The 21,427-nt window shown below is 47.8% G+C and overlaps 1 protein-coding gene across 2 annotated transcripts in view; it reads right to left on the bottom strand.

Moving 5' to 3' along the window:
• CLIC1 (chloride intracellular channel 1) overlaps positions 1-20,165 on the bottom strand; it is a 37,284-nt gene extending 17,119 nt beyond the window's left edge. Inside the window, exon 1 of one of the 2 annotated variants that reach the window (XM_079964074.1) lies at positions 19,987-20,165. In XM_079964074.1, the coding sequence (XP_079820200.1) occupies positions 19,987-20,025 (39 nt within the window). In that variant the 5' untranslated portion in view covers positions 20,026-20,165. Of the gene's footprint in view, positions 1-16,805; positions 16,842-19,986 lie in introns of those variants that run through there. The other variant, XM_079964075.1, reaches the window with a different exon arrangement.
• Between the last annotated feature and the right edge of the window lie 1,262 nt (positions 20,166-21,427).

Below are 21,427 nucleotides of genomic sequence, written 5' to 3'. Positions count from 1 at the left end.
GAGTCCTTTCTCTCCCCCCCCCCCCCCCGTATATTTCTTATTACATTTTCTATTTTACTTTTTAGAGTATTCATTTAAACAACCTTAAAGTATCAGTGAATTTCCTTCTTCTCTTTCCACAGTTCATTTTGCATAACATAAAATCCCTGCATACTTTACATAAACTAAACCATTCAGTATTCCATTATTAAAGGTAAAGGTAAAGGTACCCCTGCCCGTACGGGCCAGTCTTGACAAACTCTAGGGTTGTGTGCTCATCTCACTCTAGAGGCCGGGAGCCGGCGCTGTCCGCAGACACTTCCGGGTCACGTGGCCAGCGTGACAAGCTGCATCTGGCGAGCCAGCACAGCACACGGAACGCCGTTTACCTTCCCGCTGGTAAGCGGTCCCTATTTATCTACTTGTTAGACCTCTATTTAATAGTAATAATAATAATTTATTATTTATACCCCACCCATCTGGCTGGGTTTCCCCAGCCACTCTGGACAGCTCCCAGCAGAATATTAAAAGCACAATAAAACATGAAACATTAAAAACTTCCATTCAGATGTCTTCTGAAAGTCAGATAGTTGTTTATTTCCTTGACATCTGGTGGGAGGGCGTTCCACAGGGCAGGTGCCACCACCGAGAAGGCCCTCTGCCTAGTAACTTCACTTCTCATAGTGGGGGAACTGCCAGACAGCCCTCAGAGCTGGACCTCAGATGGAGGTGGAGACGCTCCTTCAGAGGTTGGATGGCCACCTGTCATGGATGCTTTAGCTGAGATTCTTGCATTGCAGGGGGTTGGACTAGATGACCCTAGGTTCCCTTTCAACTCCACAGTTCTATGATTCCCTCCCCCCCCCCCCCAATTAAGCTGCTGGAACCAATGACCAACACTTGTCCTACTTAAGAGTAGACCCTGAAGTTAACGGACATGGCTAACTTAGACTCATTAGTTTCAATCAATGGGCCTACTCAAGAGCAGGAGCTTAGTTGGGCACAACCCGTGATCACATGCATCTGTGGCATGGTCACGTGTCTGCAGAAGTACTAAAACAAAAAATGAAAAGTTCAGATTGCAGCTAAAAGAGAATAAGTCAAACACTGGTAAGCTGCAGTGCGACCGTCATCTGAAACCAGGACTGTTGACAGTTCATCCCCCTAACTTCTTGGCTTCTGTGTGATTAATGTATTAAGTTAAGTAATTTTAGCCGTTTATTGCAAAATGGCTCTTTTGAGACTGCTTCTCTGAAGTCTGAAATGGATTCAAAGAAATCTGCTTCAGACTGGCTTAAGGCCAATATTTGCAAGGTCTGATCCAGCAGGAATCTTCTACAGTGGTACTTCAGGTTAAGAACTGAATTCGTTCCGGAGGTCCGTTCTTAACCTGAAACTGTTCTTAACCTGAGGTACCACTTTAGCAAATGGGGCCTCCTGCTGCCACTGCACAATTTCTGTTCTCATCCTGAGGTAAAGTTCTTAACCCAAGGTACTATTTCTGGATTAGCAGAGTCTGTAACCTGAAGCATCTGTAACTCGAGGTACCATTGTATCTGATTTTTAGAAGACATCTGAAGGCAGCCCTGTTTAGGGATGTTTTTAATGACTGATGTTTTAATGTATTTTTAATCTTTTGTTGGAAGCTTCAGGTTACAGACTCCGCTAACTTAGAAACAGTACATCAGGTTAAGAACTTTACCTCAGGATGAGAACAGAAATCGTGCGGTGGCAGCGGGAGGCCCCATTAGCTAAAGTGGTACCTCAGGTTAAGAACAGTTTCAGGTTAAGAATGGACCTCTAGAACGAATTAAGTTCTTAACCCGAGGTACCACTGTAATCGTTTTCCATGCTGGGAAAGACTTCCTCCTTTAAGCAGAAAAACAGGCAAAGGTCCATTTTATAGATAGGGAATCCTGCATGCATTTCCAGTTTTCCGCCTTTGAACAGAGCCCCTGCAGAATGCACTCAGCTTATCACCTGGAAGAATATAACTTCCAGCAAGTCAGACCACTTGGATCAGTTTTGCCTACACTGACTTGGCAGCTGCTCTCCAGGGTTGCTCCAGACCGGGGACCTTCTGCCCTCAAAGCACTGAGCTACCTGCTGGAGACTGCCAAAAGCCTCACTGCTTTTCTTCTCCCCAAACCCTCCTTGCCTGTGCTTGCTGCTCTCTCCCCTGAATTCAGCGATAGGGAAAGCAGCTGAGAAAACAGGCCTTCCTTATCATTGCCATATATTCCCTTTGACTCTGCCTTGAGTCTTGATTTCCCTCCCTCCCTGCAACTGGTATATTAAATCCATTCTTATCGCGCACATTATTCTTATATCCCTACTGGTTTACATTGAAGCTAGTATTCCAGTCCTGCTAGCGTCTTTACACTTTTACAGTGCACCTTTAAATATTCAATAAATTTACTCCAATTATTCCTGATTGTTGGGAAAAGAATACGGTATGTAAAGAAAATAATAAAAGTTTACTTGGAAGAGAAAACAGCCCTTCCTCCGGTGATTACCTTGGCGCCTGACAAAGATGACAGGCAGCCAGGAGGTGTCTTTGAAACAGAAATCCAAGACGACAGGGGAAGATGTGGCAGAGAGGGAGAGACTCGAAGTCCCACAGTGCAGCTCCACCCTAGGCCTGTGAAACTTATTTGACCTGTTTATAACAATGTGCTGAATGCCTTTTCAAATACGCCTGCCAACCTTGGATGTGTGGAAGCAGCACACTGTTGCCAGTGCCACACAATACTCATACCATATCCGTAAGAATTTGATCTTTCGGTGTGGTCACACCCATACATTGTCAGTCAGTCAGTCAGTCAGTTTCTTTGCACATAGCCAAAAGCTGCCGCAATGTACACAGAATCGTCCAACAATTAAAAGATAATACGCTGGATTACTACAAAAAAACTTAATACATTTATATTATCAAGACATTACCTACCCTAACAGAGCTATAAAAGTACCTTAATATACAGGTTAAGACATTAAACAATAAAATTTATAGGCTAAAATCACCACATGGCCACTAATCTATTAAAAAATAATGTCGATTAATACAATGTGCAATTATATTCGGAGTTTGGTGATAAAGATAGAATATAGCTTGATGTAGATAGGGTCAAATAAATTCATCTCCTTTACAGTTGGTGGCTATCTTGGCTATATACAGTGGTACCTCAGGTTACATACACTTCAGGTTACATACGCTTCGGGTTACAGACTCCGCTAACCCAGAAATAGTACCTCGGGTTAAGAACTTTGCTTCAGGATGAGAACAGAAATCGGGCTCCGGCGGCGCAGCGACAGCAGGAGGCCCCATTAGCTAAAGTGGTGCTTCAGGTTAAGAACAGTTTCAGGTTAAGAATGGACCTCCGGAACGAATTAAGTTCTTAACCTGAGGTACCACTGTAATTTGCTCTAATTTTCCTAGCAGCAATTGCAAATAGTGCTACACGCCAGGTCACATACTTATCTGTGTCTGCGAGGAGATATAAAATCATGTCAGAGGGGTTCTGGCCAGGGGACCTTGTCATTATAGGTGCTAAAAATAATTCTCTTGCTTCATTATATAAGGGGCAGCGCAAGATATAATGCATAAGGTCCTCTACTTCAGGACATCCCCTAATGCAAGCACGTTCATTTGCACCTATACATTGGAATTCCCTGCCTATAGACATCAGGCAGGCATCTTCAATGCTCTCTTTCTGGCGCCTGCTAAAAACATTTGTGTTTAGCAAGCCTATACAGGTATGTAGAATGCTGGCATGTGTCTTAATCTGATTGACTTCAATTTAAAAAAAAAAAAAAAAACATTTTAAATAGTTGGTTTTAAATGTTTTTACTGATGATTTCACACTCACACCCTGTTTTTGTAAACCACTATGGAGGTTGTTGAGGGACGCAGGCGGCACCGTGGGTTAAACCACAGAGCCTAGGACTTGCCAATCAGAAGGTCAGCGGTTCAAATCCCTGCAATGGGGTGAGCTCCCGTTGCTCGGTCCCTGCTCCTGCCAACCTAGCAGTTCGAAAGCACGTCAAAGTGCAAGTAGATAAATAGGTACCACTCCAGCAGGAAGGTGAACGGCGTTTCCGTGCGCTGCTCTGGTTTGCCAGAAGTGGCTTAGTCATGCCGGCCACATGACCCGGAAGCTGTACGCTGGCTCTCTCGGCCAGTAAAGCGAGATGAGCGCCACAACCCCACAGTCGGTCACGACTGGACCTAATGGTCAGGGGTCCCTTTACCTTTACATTATGGAGGTTGTTGTTGTTTTACAATCAAGCAGTATATAAATCTTCAACCAATGAAGCTTAATAACTCGGACCATAAACCAATGTCTTCCCAGTACGTTTCGTAGCACAATTCAAAGTGTTGGTGCTGACCTTTGAAGCCCTAAATGGCCTTGGCCCAGTATACCTGAAGGAGCATCTCCACCCCCATCATCCAGCCCAGACACTGAGGTCCAGCTCTGAGGGCCTTCTGGCGGTTCCCTCACTGTGAGGTTACAGGGAACCAGGCAGAGGGCCTTCTCGGTGGTGGTGCCTGCCCTGTGGAAGGCCCTCCCATCAGATGTCAAGGAAATAAACAACTATCTGACTTTCAGAAGACATCTGAAGGCAGCCCTGTTTAGGGAAACAACTATACCCCAGATGGGCAGGGTATAAATTATAAATTTATCATCATCATCATTATTATTATACCAATGAGAAGACAGTGGCACAAAATTAAAATCCACTGAGGCAAAAAAAAAAATTACACTGCCAAGCAATTAACAGATTTTACAGGGAGGGTGTTCCAATAGGTATTGGCTGCCGAATTTTGGAAGAAGCAATGCACTCCCATCTTTTTGGGGGGCGGGGAAAGGTATCTGGCACAGGATATCCATTCATGAAAGTTCCTGTTATAAGAAAGCTTGGGAAGGTACCATAAAAATGAAAACATGGAGGATAAAACTAGCAAGGGCTACTGGCCACAATGGTTACATTATGCCTCGATAGCAAGCCTTTGAATTCCAGTTCCTGAGAAATACAGATGGGCAGAACGCTCTATGGTTTCCCATAGGCATGTGCCATGGCTGGCCACAATGAGATGCACCACTAGCCTGATCCAGTAGGGCTCGTCTTCTGTTTTATTTTTTAAAAAGCTGGTGCAAATATATCTGGTGTCAGAACCAAAAGGTTTACCATAAAAATAAATACATTGGGAAAGTTATCACTGGAAGTGGAATGGGAGGCAAAATCACGTTCATTCGTAACACGACACACCAGAGGTAATACCTAATTGAGGAGTGGTTTAGTTGCACATGATTTATTGAATCAATTCAGTTTGCGGAACCAGCCAACAGGCCTCACAATTAATTATTACCCTTGGCAAGCTTCGTAACCTGCCTTTCGCCATAAAGGGGGCATTTAAAATTATACCGTACAGTTTGCAGATATTGTGCACAAATGAGCAGGCATTCCGGGAAGCGACTAATGTGAATTATGTATTTGTGAGCGGTGTCCCACGGACTCCCTATTCAACTTGCTGATTTATCTTCTGTGCTGCTAACGCAGGCAAATAAAGCAGATTCTTGCCAGCCACCGCTCCCCTGTTGCCCCATTCAATCACCACAATAGGGCTATTTTTCCCCCCTCCGCGGCATGACTGGGAAAACAAAGAGCTCACCTGAGGTGCTTCCAAGCTATTGATCACTAGGCTGCCTAGGAATAAAAAATGGCCCCCAACAGACAATTCTCATTGGAGGGTAAACCTTGCTCAGAACAAAACATTCCTGATGAATTAAGACCCTCACAGAGGGGACTTTGTTGTGGTATTCGAACAGCATCTGTTTGCTGACAGGATCAAGGTGTTTGGATGAAAAACAGAGACTTTAAACACACAAACACATGCCTCTAGACTGAGACGTCTGGAGAAAAGTTCTGTCTATATAACTCTTCCCCCATATTCAAGGTCAGACTATTTTGTCCATTTCGTCTGCTACTGTCTAAAAAGGGGTCGCCAATGCAGTACCAACAAGCACCATAAAAACCCCAATAGCCTTTGCTGGTGGCCCTCTGACAAGGCTCCTGGACTGTGGAGTTGCTTTTAAAAAGGGGGGGGGGGGAGAGAAATAAATTAACTATCCAATCCTCCCCAGAAAGCTACAAAGCATAGTGTGCAAGTACCCTTCAAAGCAATTTCTCTATTAAAGTTCCTTTATCCGATACATTAGTTCCACACGGAACATTTGCAGCAATAACGGGCATGTCTACTCAGAAGTCCCTTTGTGTTTAATAGGGCTTTACTCCCAAGCAAGTGGGTAGGGGATGGCAGCCTATGTTTGGTTTCAGGTTGGCTTGGGGGGAAATGGAGTTCTTGTGCCCTTAGCAACTGTACAGCAGGTAGAAATTCAACTGGTTAAGCCTTTTCCTGTATGAAAATGCAATTCTGGGGAAAGCTTCGCCATCTCTCTAATTTTGAGTTATGCCATCTCCCCCCCCCCCCCACAAAAGCAGTCATTTTGTGGCTGGCACCCACAGAACACTCAAATTCTGGTCCAAAAAGGACCAGAACACTCAAAATTGTCTATGACTCGCTGTTACTCCCCAAGGTCTTTCCTTTCATCTGCTATGATGATACTAAGAACCGCAGGGTTATAGCTCAGTATGAGAACATCTGCCTTGCCTGAATAAGGACCCAGGTTCAATCCCTGGCAACACAAGATAGGGCTGGGAGAGACCCCTGCCTCTGCCAGCCAGTGTCAAGAACATTGGGCTTCATGCACCAATGCTCTGAACTGGAATAAAGGCAGCTATCCATCTCCCAAGGACTGAATTATTGAAACTGTATACAAAATTGTGCACCGTCGCTGAGCTGGTCAAACACACCTGGCCAAACACACCTGAGATGTGTGTTTTCATCCCCCGCCCCCTTATTACTGTGACTGTTATCTGTTCCAGGTGTTGTTTAATTTTGAATTTTAAATTCCTGCAACCCACCCAGGCATCAGCCAGAGAAGAGCAGGTCATAAATTTAGTAAGAGACAATAATATGCTCCTAGCTCTCTTAAGTGACCAGAGGCAGTTCCAATATTCTGCTACCTGTTCCTGGTGAATCACATTTTGTCCCTAATTGTCCATTAGGGGAAATCTGAAGAACATATTTTTATTTTTAATTTTTCTTTAAAAAGAGAAGTGTTAGCACACATATGCACATGTGCAAATCCCCCCCCCCCCCCAGTTCTACGCCCCCATAGCTACTTATCTAGATAGCAGAAGTTGCTAAAAGGGATCTCAGTTGCAGCTAGGAATGCTTGAGGAATTTATCAGTGACTTCTGAGAGGAGCTGGCCAGATCTCCACCTCAGGGACCCAGCTTGCAGATCAGGACACTGGTCGCTTTTAGATTCTGCACCTCTCGGCTCAAAAGCATGCCCAAACAGCACGTAAAATGCATATTTAGAAATGCACAATTTGTGAGAAAAACACACTGTGTGTCTGTATTTGTGTTTATTTTTATATTTTACAAAAGAAGCTTCTTAGATTAAAGCAAAACAGGACGGGAAATGCTTATGCCTGACCACACACACAAAACCAACACAGGCCAGAAATAAAGACTGATTCGCCAACCCCCTAACTGCAGCCTAAGCTCAGTGCAGTCAGATCCATTATGTGATAGTAAGGATTCTGTTAAGCAAAGACTTTGTTTTTGTTTGTTTTTACACACACACACACACACACAGAGAGAGAGAGAGAGAGAGAGAGAGAGAGAGAGAGAAACAGTTGTAGGGTTTTGGTTTACTTCTTGCTTTTAAATGCAGTGTAAGGTAGTCTCTATGGGAGTATATTGTATTTAATTATGGGGTATCAGAGTTTTTAGGGGGTTAACCAGGCTGGGATAACAGGCTTGTTGCTCTCTGAATGTCTGATGTAGATTTTCAATTTCATTGTTCTGTATGGGACAACGACAATAAAGATTATTGTATCGTAAATCAGTGCAAGACGGACTATCACAGAGCAACATAACACAAGCAGAAAATATCCTTCAGCAATATATAACAGAATCGCATGGAGGAATCCAGCATAGCGCTATGGCAGTCATTCTGTCAGTGCACACATTTCAGCTTGCCAGGTGAAATGACCCCCTTCTGCTGTTTTAGGGTTCTCCTGATCCCCACAAGCCAATTCCGGAGGGTTGGGGGGGGGAGCCCCATCGCAATAGCACCTGCTTCTGCAACTGTGACTTTTAAAAACATAATTTGAGAGCTGGGAGGACCCCGGCAGCTCATGTATTCCAGCCCCCCTGCTCAATGAAGGACTTTATGGGGGGGGGGGTGAGAAGGAATTTTCAATGTAAGGAAAAACAGGGGTGTTTTCCTTTGCAAAACATGATGCACTGGCAATGTCATGGGAGTTGCTTCTCCGTGCAGCAATCCCCATGCTGCCAGGGTAGCACATGTGAATCCGGCAAACACATGGCCAAGGGGGAAAAGAAGAGGGGTGGCCCCACACACTTTCGGCTCTGATCCTGCCTGCTGCTACTATGCAATCTTTAGGGCATCCCACCCACCCATCCCAAACGCCACCGTGGGAATGCAGCTCTTAACAGAGAAAAGATTGCCCGCGCCCATGTAAAATTAGCCAATCTGCACAAAATATAACTGTTGCCCTGATTAAGAGTGAGACATCTCCAGCTTCTGGGCCACTTTAGGCCCTCCAGGCCCCCTCCCCATTTGGCCTACAAGGACATTAAGCCTAAGCCCACCTGTCCTAGAGCGGATGTCCTTTACGATGTCGTGTGAGAGGCAGGGAAACCTGCAGATGGCTGGGCTGGGGGCAGGTCGCCGATTGTCTGGGCTTGCAAAGCCTCACCTATCAGCTGATGCACAGGCTTAAGCTTTGCTTCTGGCACTTTGCAAGCCGCACCGATCAGCTGATTGGCAGCACAGGCATAAACAGGTCACCTGGCATAGTTGTGACGATTGACACGGGGAGATAAGGGGCCAACCCACTTCTTTCTTTGGCGATCGCTCGTAGCCAAGTAAGATTGTCTTCCATAAACACGGTTTTAACAATGAGTTCGTAAGTGACTGCAGAGGCCAATTCTGGAGCCACATGTCCTTCAACAGTGGGGACACTGGTTTCCTGGCTTTGACAGACCAGATTCCATCTGGTCCAATATTATGTTCCAACAGCGACCAACCAGAGATGCCTCTGGGGACATACAGACTCTGCAAATAAGAAGCAACAGGGGGTATCTGGCTGTCCCCAGCACCTGGTATTTATGCCTCTGCATAAAGAAGTTCCGATTTTGCTAGGATGACCCATGGTTGCTGGTTGACCTAACCTAAAGAATGCTTCTAAGCCAGAGGCCATCACACCTTGCAATATATAACACCATTGATTTAATTATGCATTGTGCAAGGGAGACACACATTTCAAGCAGTGCCCTTCAAGGAGAGTGAGGCAGCTCATTCCTTTCTTCCTTGCCACGTTTTAAAGGGAGAACCATGTTTTGAAAACACGTGTCCTCAATTCAGCCACAGTCACCACTGATATATACAGTGGTACCTCGGGTTACATACGCTTCAGGTTACATATGCTTCGGGTTACATACGCTTCAGGTTACAGACTCCGCTAACCAAGAAATAGTACCTTGGGTTAAGAACTTTGCTTCAGGATGAGAACAGAAATTGTGCTCCGGCTGCGCGGCGGCAGCAGGAGGCCCCATTAGCTAAAGTGGTGCTTCAAGTTAAGAACAGTTTCAGGTTAAGAACGGGCCTCTGGAACGAATTAAGTACCGTATTTTTCCTTCTATAACACGCAGGTTTTTTCTCCTAAAAAGGAAGGGGAAATGTCTGTGCGTGTTATTGAGCGAATGTGTGGTCCCTGGAGCCAATTGGTGCAAGGGGAGGCAAAAAAAAGCAGGCAAAAATCAAATCGCGCGTCTCCTAGAAGGGAAACCTGAAAAGAGGAAGCGGCTGCTTTCCGGCATTCTGCCTCAGGGTCTTACTGCCCACCCACCTCTGTTTCCTTGCAGTGTTTGCTCAAACCGAACAAAGAGCAGGGAAAGCCCCTCCCCTCCAGGCAAGCAGAGGGGAAAGCTGAAAACATGCAGGAGGGAGAGAGAGAGAGAGAGAGCACGAGCTGGCTGGCTTGGGTGGGTAGGTGAGGGAAAACTTTTGCCTTCCTTTCCTCCCTACCCCTCTCCTGCATTCTTAGCCAGCTGCTTCTCTGCACACCCCTCTCCTGCTTCTTGTCCCTTCTGTGTTTTTCCTTCCCTCCCCACTTAAAATGTGGTTAAAAAGCATGGATCCACATGGATCCTCAGGATCTTTGCATTGGGTCAGCCCAAATTCACCATCAGATCACATAGCATGTCCATGGCTACAGCCTGCCCCCCAAAAATCACGCACCCACTGTTGCCTGGGGCTGCAATGGTGCAAAAATGTGGTTAAAAAGAATGGATCCACATGGATCCTAAGGATCTTTGCATTGGGTCAGCCCAAATTCACCATCAGATCACATAGCATGTCCATGGCTACAGCCTGCCCCCCAAAAATCATGCACCCACTGTTGCCTGGGGCTGCAATGGTGCAAAAATGTGGTTAAAAAGCATGGATCCACATGGATCCTCAGGATCTTTGCATTGGGTCAGTCCAAATTCACCATCAGATCACATAACATGTCCATGGCTACAGCCTGCCCCCCAAAAACCACACACCCACTGTTGCCTGGGGCTGCAATGGTGCAAAAACGTGGTTAAAAAGCATGGATCTACATGGATCCTCAGGATCTTTGCATTCAGTCACCCCAAATTCACCATCAGATCACATAGCATGTCCATGGTTACAGCCTGCCCCCCCAAAATCACGCACCCACTGTTGCCTGGGGCTGCAATGGTGCAAAAACGTGGTTACAAAACATGGATCCACATGGATCCTCAGGATCTTTGCATTGGGTCAGCCCAAATTCACCATCAGAGCACATAGCATGTCCATGGCTACAGCCTGCCCCCCAAAAATCACGCACCCACTGTTGCCTGGGGCTGCAATGGTGCAAAAACGTGGTTACAAAGCATGGATCCACAGGGATTCTCAGGATTTTTGCATTGGGTCAGCCCAAATTCACCATCAGATCACATGTCTGTGGCCACAGCATGAAGCACAAAAATGATACATCCACTGTTTCATTCAGAATGTTTCTTCCCTTGTTTTCCTCCTCTAAAAACGATGTGCGTGTTATGGTCAGGTGCGTGTTATAGAGCGAAAGATACGGTACTTAACCTGAGGTACCACTGTACATCAGGAAGAACTTTCTGAGGGCAAGAGCTGTTCGACTGTGGAACAGACTCCCTCGGGAGGTTGTGGACGCTTCTTCATTGGGGGTATTAAAGCAGAGGTTGGATCATCATCTGTCATGGACGCTTGAGTTGAGCATTGACTGCTGCGTTGCAGGGGGTTGGACTAGATGACCCTTGGGGTCCCTTGCAGCTCTGCAGCTCTGCAATTCTCTGATATCCCCAGGCAAGTCAATTACCTTTCAGCACCAGTTTCTCCACCTACAGAATTCAAACAATAAGCCTGACCTACCTTCGTAGGCTATTATAAGGAAGGAGAAATGGTGTTTACTAGCTCTAAGCCTTCAGGTTTGGGCAAGGTTAAAATAAATTCTACACTGGCCTACTTTAGATCAAACATTTGAACATATCCTCCTTTTTTTTTTTTTTTGCCTGTCTACTCCCTTCTTGACAAAAGTACACGGTCCCTTCTGTCCCTAAACCATGTGATGTTTGTTATAGGAGAAATGACCTTTTAATTCCTCTCAGAGAAATGTCAAGGCTTGTCAGTGCTCTACTGTGGGCACCTTGCCCTCGAACAGGTAAAATGCTTGTGAACATTCCATGCCATCACAAAGCCCAAGTCCAATGCTGAGAATGAGTTTATATCCTCACATATATATATATTTTTTTGGGGGGGGGAACACAACTGCAATTTCTGTGCTGCGCATCTTTGGGGTAAAGGTAAAGGGACCCCTGACTATTAGGTCCAGTCATGGCCGACTCCGGGGTTGCGGCGCTCATCTCGCTTTATTGGCCAAGGGAGCCGGCGTACAGCTTCCGGGTCATGTGGCCAGCATGACTAAGCCACTTCTAGTGAACCAGAGCAGCGCACGGAAACGCCGTTTACCTTCCCGCTGGAGTGGTACCTATTTATCTACTTGCACTTTGATGTGTTTTCGAATTGCTAGGTTGGCAGGAGCTGGGACCGAGCAACGGGAGCTCATCCCGTCGCAGGGATTCGAACCGCAACCTTCCGACCGGCAAGCCCAAGGCTCAGTGGTTTACACCACAGCGCCACCCGCGTCCAACTTGGTACCCACCAAATGCTTTGGACTACAATTCCCATCAGCCTCAGCTGCAGTGACTCGCTGCAGGCAACCAGGGTTTCAGACAGGAATCTTTCCCCAGTACTAACCTGGGGATTGAACCCAGGACCTTCTGCATGCAAAGCAGATTGCTGAACCACCAAGCCACAGTCCCTCCTCAGCTCAGAGATGGGAACGCTGGCTTCTCCCTACAGCAACTCAGGCAGTCAAAACATCTCTAACTCCCAGTGTGTCAGCCTAGACCTTTTTACCATGGTCTTCTTGAAAAGGGCAAGGTTTAACTGGCCTCCCAAATTTGTGGTTCTCTGGTTACTGATCTCCCCTTCTTTTTCTTTCTCATCTTCCAGGAAATTTATACATTGTGTGTTTGCATATTCCTCAGAATATGACAGTGCCTTATTACAACACAGCACTATTTGCCTGCTCAGCATCTCATGCTAAGTGTGTGTGGGGGGGGGGGAGAAACTTCCCCTTTCGTATTAAAATGACGAACCTTCCTGTTTTGTTTATTATCTGCTACCGGCCTGCCCAGGTTTTTGAAAAACAAACGAACACCTACATAGGTTTTCTGCCAGTGTTAGAAACTCAAGATATAACATATATGCTAGGCAATGGCTCCTTAAACCAGGGTTACCGTCACCAAAACAGAATGTCTAGTTGCCATTTTGGAGCTGGGCGGCTCAAAGGTTTTATTTTTCAATGAGACTTTTTGGTTCCTGAAATTTGTTCTGATTGTGCGGATAAAATGTAACGGATAGAATTCCACAGGATGAACTGCTAGTGTGTGAAAACAGTCAAGATCCATGGATCCCACCTCTAGATGGTGGAGACGTCAGGCACCATCCTAACGCCCAGACATTTTCAATTGGTTGCAAGTGGCCAATAGTAAAGGTAAAGGTAAAGGTACCCCTGCCCGTACGGGCCAGTCTTGACAGACTCTAGGGTTGTGCGCTCATCTCACTCTAGAGGCCGGGAGCCAGCGCTGTCCGCAGACACTTCCGGGTCACGTGGCCAGCGTGACAAGCTGCATCTGGCGAGCCAGCACAGCACACGGAACGCCGTTTACCTTCCCGCTGGTAAGCGGTCCCTATTTATCTACTTGCACACGGGGGTGCTTTCGAACTGCTAGGTTGGCAGGCGCTGGGACCGAACGACGGGAGAGCACCCCGCCGCGGGGATTCGAACCGCCGACCATACAATCGGCAAGTCCTAGGCGCTGAGGCTTTACCCACAGCGCCACCCACGTCCCTCCAATAGCCAGGTGCAAAATGTGCCCAATCCATTTTGAACGCTGCTCTCTGCCTTGACTTGAGAAATATTGAAGTCATTAAAAGAAACGGCTCTGTTCTATCATTCTGGGTCTCTTCCCTCCACTAGGAGCTTGAGAAGTACCGTACTTTTCTGTGTATAAGACGCCCCCTATTTTGGGGACTCACATTTAAGAAAATGGGGGGAGATGGCACAGAATTGCTGAGCATTTTTGCAGAGGATTGCCCAGAGTTGTAGAGCTTTTTTTAGGGGGGACTGCCGAAAATCACTCACCCACCTGCACGTGTCGCAAAATCCACATCTCGTCTGTCCCATCGCTGGCATAAGATGCCAATTGCCCGCCAAATTGCCGCAGCGTCAGCCAGTCAACACCACCCATTGACACAGCAACCAATAACACACACAATAGCCGCTAGCAGTAACCAAACTAACCACTACCCATGTATAAGACAAACCTCATTTTTTAGCAGGATTTTTAAAGAAACAAACCTCGTCTTATACACGGAAAACTACAGTATACTGTACACTGCAGCATCTCATTTCCGGCTACTGAGGATTCATATACTCCTGAATACGTTTATAAAACTTTTGTAGCCACCCAGGAGACAAACCAAGCTATTTTGTCAGGCCCGGGGATTAGTCTTCTAGGCTAAGGGAGCATGGCAGAGATGTGTAAGATTTTGAGCAGTGTAGAAAAAGTGGGTAAGGATTTTTCCCTCTCTCATAATGCCAAAACCTGGGGGAATGCTGGAAAGTTCAGGACAGACAAAAGAAAGCAGTTATTCACACAGCGCATCATTAAACTAAGGAATCGGGTCCCAAAAGAGAGAGTGACGGGTACCAACTGGATGGCTTTAAAAAGAATATTCGACAGAAATCATGGCGGATAAGGCTACCACTGGATGCTACACACAGTGGCTGTGTTTTACCTATGGGCATTTGGCTGGTCGCGATGGGAACAAGAGGCTGGACTAGGTCTTTGGCCTGGTCCAGAAGGCCTCTTCTTATGAGGGAAACCTGGAAACAAAACCAGGGGAAGCTGAAAGAGGCAGTAAGGCATAAGAACATGCAAAGATCCTTATTCCTTCTCCTGGACAGGAAGCCGGGTCTATAGTTTTGTGATTACTCTTTGGTATATTATTTTTCTTTTTCTTTTGTGTTGATGTATACGGATAATTGTCTTCCTTGGTGTGTTAAAGTGAAAAGAAAAGAAAAAGAACATGCAAATATTCTGCATGGCCCTGACGCAAAGTTCATGCAGCCAAACACCCTGTTCCCAACAATTGTCAGCCAGATTATTCTGGGATGCTTACATAATAAATAATTTTTTCTTTTCTTTACATCCCGCCCTTCCTGGTACAAAAACTCAGGGCTCAGGGTGGCTAACAACAAATTTAAAACACTTAATTGTAAAAGCAGCATAAAATACAGTATAAAAACATGAATAAGAATAAAATTCAAACTTCAGATATCAATTTAGGGGAAATCCATTTAATAAGCATTAGATAGTCACCAGGGCTAGCTGGCTGAATTAGTCCTACTTGGGCCAGCGAGGAGGCCAGGGGAGAATTAGCTGTGGGGTCTCAGAGCGGGTGATAAAAGGGGAGGGGGAGGGAAGAGAAGGGAAGGGAAATAAAAGATCAGGCTGAATTCAAATTAGAGGCCAGGCGGAATAGCTCTGTCTTACAGGCCCTGCGGAAGGAGGTTAAATCCTGAAGGGCCCTAGTCTCATGGGACTGAGCATTCCACCAGGTTGGAGCCATCACTGAAAAGGCCCTGGCCCTGGTGGAGGATAATCTGACTTCCTTAGGGCCCGGGACCTCTAAACTATGGTTATTCATGGGCCTTAAGGTCCTCTGCGGGGCAGACCAGGAGAGGCGGTCCTGTAAATACAAGGGCCCTAAGCCACAAAGCAGTTAACACCCCTCACCCTTTTTGTCAGTATCGTGTCCATCCCTGCACCATTCTGAAAGGTAAGGAGGAAAAGGCCACGGAACCTCAGCCTCCCAATTTCAGGCACGCAGGCCAGTTGTTTTAATACCTGGGAATATGATCCTCATCCCGGGTCCAGTTGGGATTTAAAAGCCACTGCTGCCTGACCTCAGGACCTTTAGCAGAGGTTACATCCTACTGGGAACCCACAGATCAGAAGAAACCCGCCGGCTTGCAGAACAACTCAAAAAGCGACAGAGCTTGAAAGCTTAATGAGCTCCGGAAACTAAAAAACTTCGGAAATTAAAAGCTGCAGAGGTGGTGCTTTGTCTTAACTCTGCCTGCTTGAGAAAAGAGCCGCCAGACATGAGCTAGGAATGGGTGGAGGGTCTTAAGATGAAGGCAGGCAAGAGGGTGGGTGGGTTGCCAGGACAGGAGCACAGGCATGTTGCCAAATGCTTCAGGGAAGCAACACAACCAGACAACACCTCCTGCCTCCAGTTTTATGTATGTAGTATGGTTAGGAAAGACCACCCACCCGTAGACCTTGGAGAATCATTACTTGCTGTCCGGCATAGTGGTTAGAACAGGCATGGCCAAACTTGGCCCTCCAGCTGTTTTGGGACTACAACTCCCATCATCCCTAGCTAACAGGACCAGCGGTCAGGAATGATGGGAATTGTAGTCCCCAAACAGCTGGAGGGCCAAGTTTGGCTATGCCTGGGTTAGAGTGCCAGTCTAGGGCCTGGGAGAGCAGGGTTCAAATCCCTGTTCCACCATGAAGCCCACCAGGTGACCCTGATCTAATCACTGTCTCTCAGCCTAACCGAACTTGCAAGGTTGCTGTCAGGATAACATGGGGAGTAGCAGGACTAGGTATGATGCCCCAAGCATTTGGGATGAAAGGAGGGCTAAATATGCAGCGATATAGTATATAAAATAAAAACAAGCACCAGGCTAGATAGACTTGTATTTTCTGACTCAATACATAATGCAGCTTCATATGTTTTCCATGTTACAGAGCACAGAGGCAAAGAGATCGTCAACTGAGGCGCAGTGAATAAGGGAGATGAAACATGAGAACAGTGGCTCGTTCAGATTTCAAAAATGGCGCACTCCACTGAAAATAGAAGTGCAACAAAACAGATACTTTTTTGTGGCATTTGCCGCAATTGCACAAAGCAATTTGTGCTTTCATCATGCATACCTGGACCACAGGCCCATTAATTGTTTAACAAAACTATAGCGACTCACTGGACAGGAGAGGCAAGGCATCGATGGCACTGCAGAAGAAACACCTGGAGGGTGATATGCTCAGTGGGGGTTGAGGGGCAACACCCACCTGGTGCCCTTGTAAGATGAGGGGTGTCACCGGGGAGGAGGGGGGATGCGAGGAGAAGCAGCAGCTGGTGGAAAACACTGAAAGGTGAGCATGGAAATGGCACAGTGAGTCTTACTAGGAGTGGCAGAAGCCCTGTGGCTTCACACTTGGCAACAGGAGGAGAAAACTGGGGGCGAGAAGAACGTATTTCACAGGCACCTACACTTCTCTCTTTTAGAATTAAGGCAGGGGTGGGGGAACTTTTTCCAGATTCCCTTCTGGGGGCAACACACCAGCGGTGGTCGTGGCCAGAGCAAAAGAAGGTCCATAGATTCATAGAATTGTAGAGAATCTGAAAATAATCTAGCCCAGGGGTCAGCAAACCTTTTCAGCAGGGAGCCAGTCCACTGTGCCTCAGACCTTGTGGGCGACCGGACCATATTTGGGGGGGGCGGATGATGCAAGAGCGCCACGAGCCCCAGTGGCTGCTTACCTGTGTCTTGCGAGCAGCAGGGAATGAGGCGGCGGGGTAGACTATGAGAGGCACACGGAAGGGCTCCAGAGAGGGGCTCCTTAAAATGGCGGCCGCTCAAGCGCTGCTGCTGCTGGCACCAACAAGGTCCAGCCCCCTTCCTCCTCTAGGCAGGGCGGGGAGAAGCCAGGAGGAGGGAGGGAGGAGGCGGAGGCACCGCCACCACTGAGGGAGGGAGAGGGAAAGAACGTGTGTGCTGGTGATCCACGCGGCAATTCCCGGACTGTCCGCAGGCCAGATCCAGAAGGCAATTGGGCCTGATCCGGCCCCCGGGCCTTACGTTTGCCAACCCACGACGTTTCCATACAAGCTGCTCGCACAGCCAGCCCTCTCTCCCCCATCCACGGAAGCATGACCAGTGTCCAAGGGCACATTGAGGCCAGGCTTAGGAGGCCACAATTGGCTCCCAAGGTGAAGGCCCCACATTCCTGATTGAAACAAACAAATATACATATGCAACTCAAAAGCACTCATGGCCTAGCAGGCTGCGGAGCCACAAATCAAAAGAGGACCGAGGTTGCCTCACAGCACATTCCCACCACGCAGGGTTGCAACAGGCCCTACCTTGCTCACAGTGCAAGTCTGGACACTGAGCCAGCTGGTGCAAACATGGGAAGCAACTAACCATTCAGCTTACCAAAGGGTCCCCAAAGGCCTGAATAGAAGGAAGCAATGGAGGCAGGAGGAGGGTACCGATTTAAGAAGGCAGGACAGAGACACCACCACACCTTGCCTTGTATTATTTATACCCCGCCCATCTGGCTGGGTTTCCCCAGCCACTCTGTGCGGCTTCCAACAGAATATTAAAATACAATAACCTATTAAACATTAAAAGCTTCCCTAAACAGGGTTGCCTTCAGATGTCTTCTAAAAGTCTGGTAGTTGTTTTTCTTTTTGACATCTGGTGGGAGGGCATTCCACAGGGCGGGTGCCACTACCGAGAAGGCCCTCTGCCTGGTTCCCTGTAACTTGGCTTTAGATGCAGTGCATGCCAATGTCCAGTCCCCAAAAGCTTCAGCTAAACGTAGCCTCGGGTTAAGCGGTGATGGGGAAGACCTGAGATCTTGGCAGCAGGGTGAAGATGGGACTAGAAGCCTGACTCAGTCCTAGGCGGCTTCCCAAGTCCAATGTACAAGATCATACTGATTCCTTAGGGAAGAGCCATAGCTCAGTGGGTCAAGAATGCGGAAGGTCCCCGGCATCTCCAGATAGGCCTGGAAGATATTTTTGCCTGGAGCCTTGCAGAACTGCTGCCAGTCCGTGCAGACAATGCCAAACCAGACAGACCTGGTATGAAGCAGCTTCCTGCCTTCCTTTACTTTCAGAGTGCTGAAGAAGCATGCAGACCTGAACCTCCACACCACATCCTGGCCCACGAGTCCTCCTGCTCCTGTCTAGAGATACCACACCCCTTCCTGCACAAGCCAGTTGGCCATCTATGGACCAGAAGCACAGAAGACATGGGACCACCGCAACTTCATCAAAAAGGGGATGGGGTTGGCCTTGCCTTTCGGAACACGCTTTCCACGCAGCTCCAGGGCAATGTATCTGTGCCAGAAATGCCAAATGCCCTCGTCATCCAGCGTGGCTAAGAGTGTCAGACCAGGACCTGGAAGACTAGAGTTTGACTCAGCCACACGAGTGCATTGAGTGACCTCATGGCAATTACTACTGCCTCTAAGCCAAACCTACTGCACAAGGCTGTGGCAAGAGGAGGGAAAAGATGTGGGGCTGGAACCATTTTCTTCACATCACTTTGTGGTTCTTGGTGGAAAAGTCGGAGGGGGCGACGGGATGCAAATTTAATATAAATAAAACCCTCTCCCACCTCTTTTCTAACTTGCCACTGCCACTTCCAAAATAAGATTGATAGCAAAAAAAAAGTTTTATTTAAACCAAACACACGAAAGCAATTTCCAAAATAAGATTGACAGCAAATAAAGAGGTTTTTTAAATAAAAAAAACTGCAGGAAAGCAATTTCTGACCAGCAGCACCATCTAGGACTTGGGGGCAGAAACTCAGCAAAACGGGCACCTCCCTCGCCCACCCAAATGTGGCAATGCCCATCACCCTGCGCTTAAAACAACCAGGTCCAGAGTTTAACATTAAAAACATGCCAACCACAGTTTTGGGCAGCCCTTTCCCCTTCTTTATTTTCAGAGTTGCCACATGTTTCTTTGTTTCTCTCCGGCTGCAACAGAAAGGCGGCTCTTCCCCCCCCCCCCCCAACCTCAAGCCAAGCGCCTTAAACGAAAGTTTTGTGTTGTTGTTTTTTAACTCTCGGCCATTCTCACGTTACGAGGCGCCGAGATAACCAGACAGATAACCGCCAGGGGAAGTATTTTTAAGAAAAGCAAGCAAGGTAGGAAAACAGAAGTCTGCCCAAGAAGGGCGCGGCGGGGGCTTCTTCTCCCAGCCAGGGAGGAAGGGAGGAGAGCGTGGCGGCCAAGGAGGATCGGACGCGTCTTTCCCCCGGAGATGGAGCTCATCTATATAGGATTTTCCAGCTTCCACGCTCTCCGATTCCCTGCAAGGAAAGGAGGCGCAGGAAAGGGCGCGCAGGGCGCGGCGTCGCTCTTACCTTGACGAAGAGCTCGACTTGGGGCTGCTCCTCGGCCATGTCGAGGGAGGCTGGGCGCGCCGGGGTTGGGGGGCGGGAGGGAGGGAAGCTGCTTTGGGGGAGCAAAGGAGAAGTTTCGGTGGGCTGAAGGGAGAGGACGACGGGCCGCGCCGATCGGCTCAAAAAGAGAAAGAAAAGAAAAGCCTCTCGCAACTTCAAGCAACTTCCCTCCGCCGCTCCGGGCCACGCCCAGGAACTGAGCCCGGGCGAGCCGTGAGTCACCGAGGATGGGCGGATGGGAGCAGAGCGCGGGCGGAGGAGGGAGGGAGGGAGGGAGAGGACCAGCCCCGGCTGGGGGGCCGTGGAGCAGCCGCGGGGTGGGATCCTCTCTTTCGCCCACCTCCTTTCGCTCCCGTTGCCCCCTTTCCACTTTCTCAGCCTCTTCCTTAAGCCCTAAAAGCAGAGGGGAAACTAGGCTTCATTTCACCTGGGTCAAAGTTTGGCACGCACAGTTGTGGTGGTCTGGTAGGAAGGTGGAAGCTTACTCGGAAATGGTGTATAATGAAATGAAAAGGATGTTTAAAATAACGTTTTTTAAAAAACAAACACAAAACCCAGCAGCCTTTCTTTTGGGAATTATAAAGGTAAAGGGACCCCTGACCACTAGGTCCAGTCACGGAGGACTCTGGGGTTGCGGCACTCATCTCGCTTTATTGGCCAAGGGAGCCGGCGTTATGTGGCCAGCATGACTAAGGCGCTTCTGGTGAACCAAAGCAGCACACGGAAACGCCGTTTACCTTCCCGCTGGAGCGGTACCTATTTATCTACTTGCACTGGCATGCTTTTGAACTGCTAGATTGGCAGGAGCAGGGACCAAGCAACAGGAGCTCACTCCGTCATGGGGATTCGAACCCCTGACCTTCTGATCAGCAAGTCCTAGGCTCTGTGGTTTTAACCCACAGCGCTACCCACGTCCCTTTGGGAATTATAGGGGCTACTTAAACCAGGCATGGCCAAACTCGGCCCTCCAGATGTTTTGGGACTACAACTCCCATCATCCCTAGCTAACAGGACCAGTGGTCAGGGATAATGGGAATTGTAGTCCCAAAACATCTGGAGGGCCAAGTTAGGCCATGCCTGACTTAAATAATAATAATAATTTATTATTTATACCCCGCCCATCTAGCTGGGTTTCCCCAGCCACTCTGGGCGGCTTCCAACAAAGATAAAAAATAAATTAAAATGTCACAGATTAAAAACTTCCCTGATGTCTTCTAAATGTCAGGTAGTTGTTTATTTCTTTGACATCTAATGGGAGAGCGTTCCACAGGGTGGGCGCCACTGCAGAGAAGGCCCTCTGCCTGGTTCCCTGTAACCTCACATCTTGCATTGAGGGAACCGCCAGAAGGTCCTCAAAGCTGGACCTCAGTATCCAGGCAGAACAATGGGGGTGAAGACGCTC

The sequence above is a fragment of the Podarcis cretensis genome (genome assembly GCF_951804945.1).
Source record: "Podarcis cretensis genome assembly, chromosome: 2".
NCBI classification, from domain to species: domain Eukaryota; kingdom Metazoa; phylum Chordata; class Lepidosauria; order Squamata; family Lacertidae; genus Podarcis; species Podarcis cretensis.
This window is presented reverse-complemented; position numbering and strand designations above follow the sequence as displayed.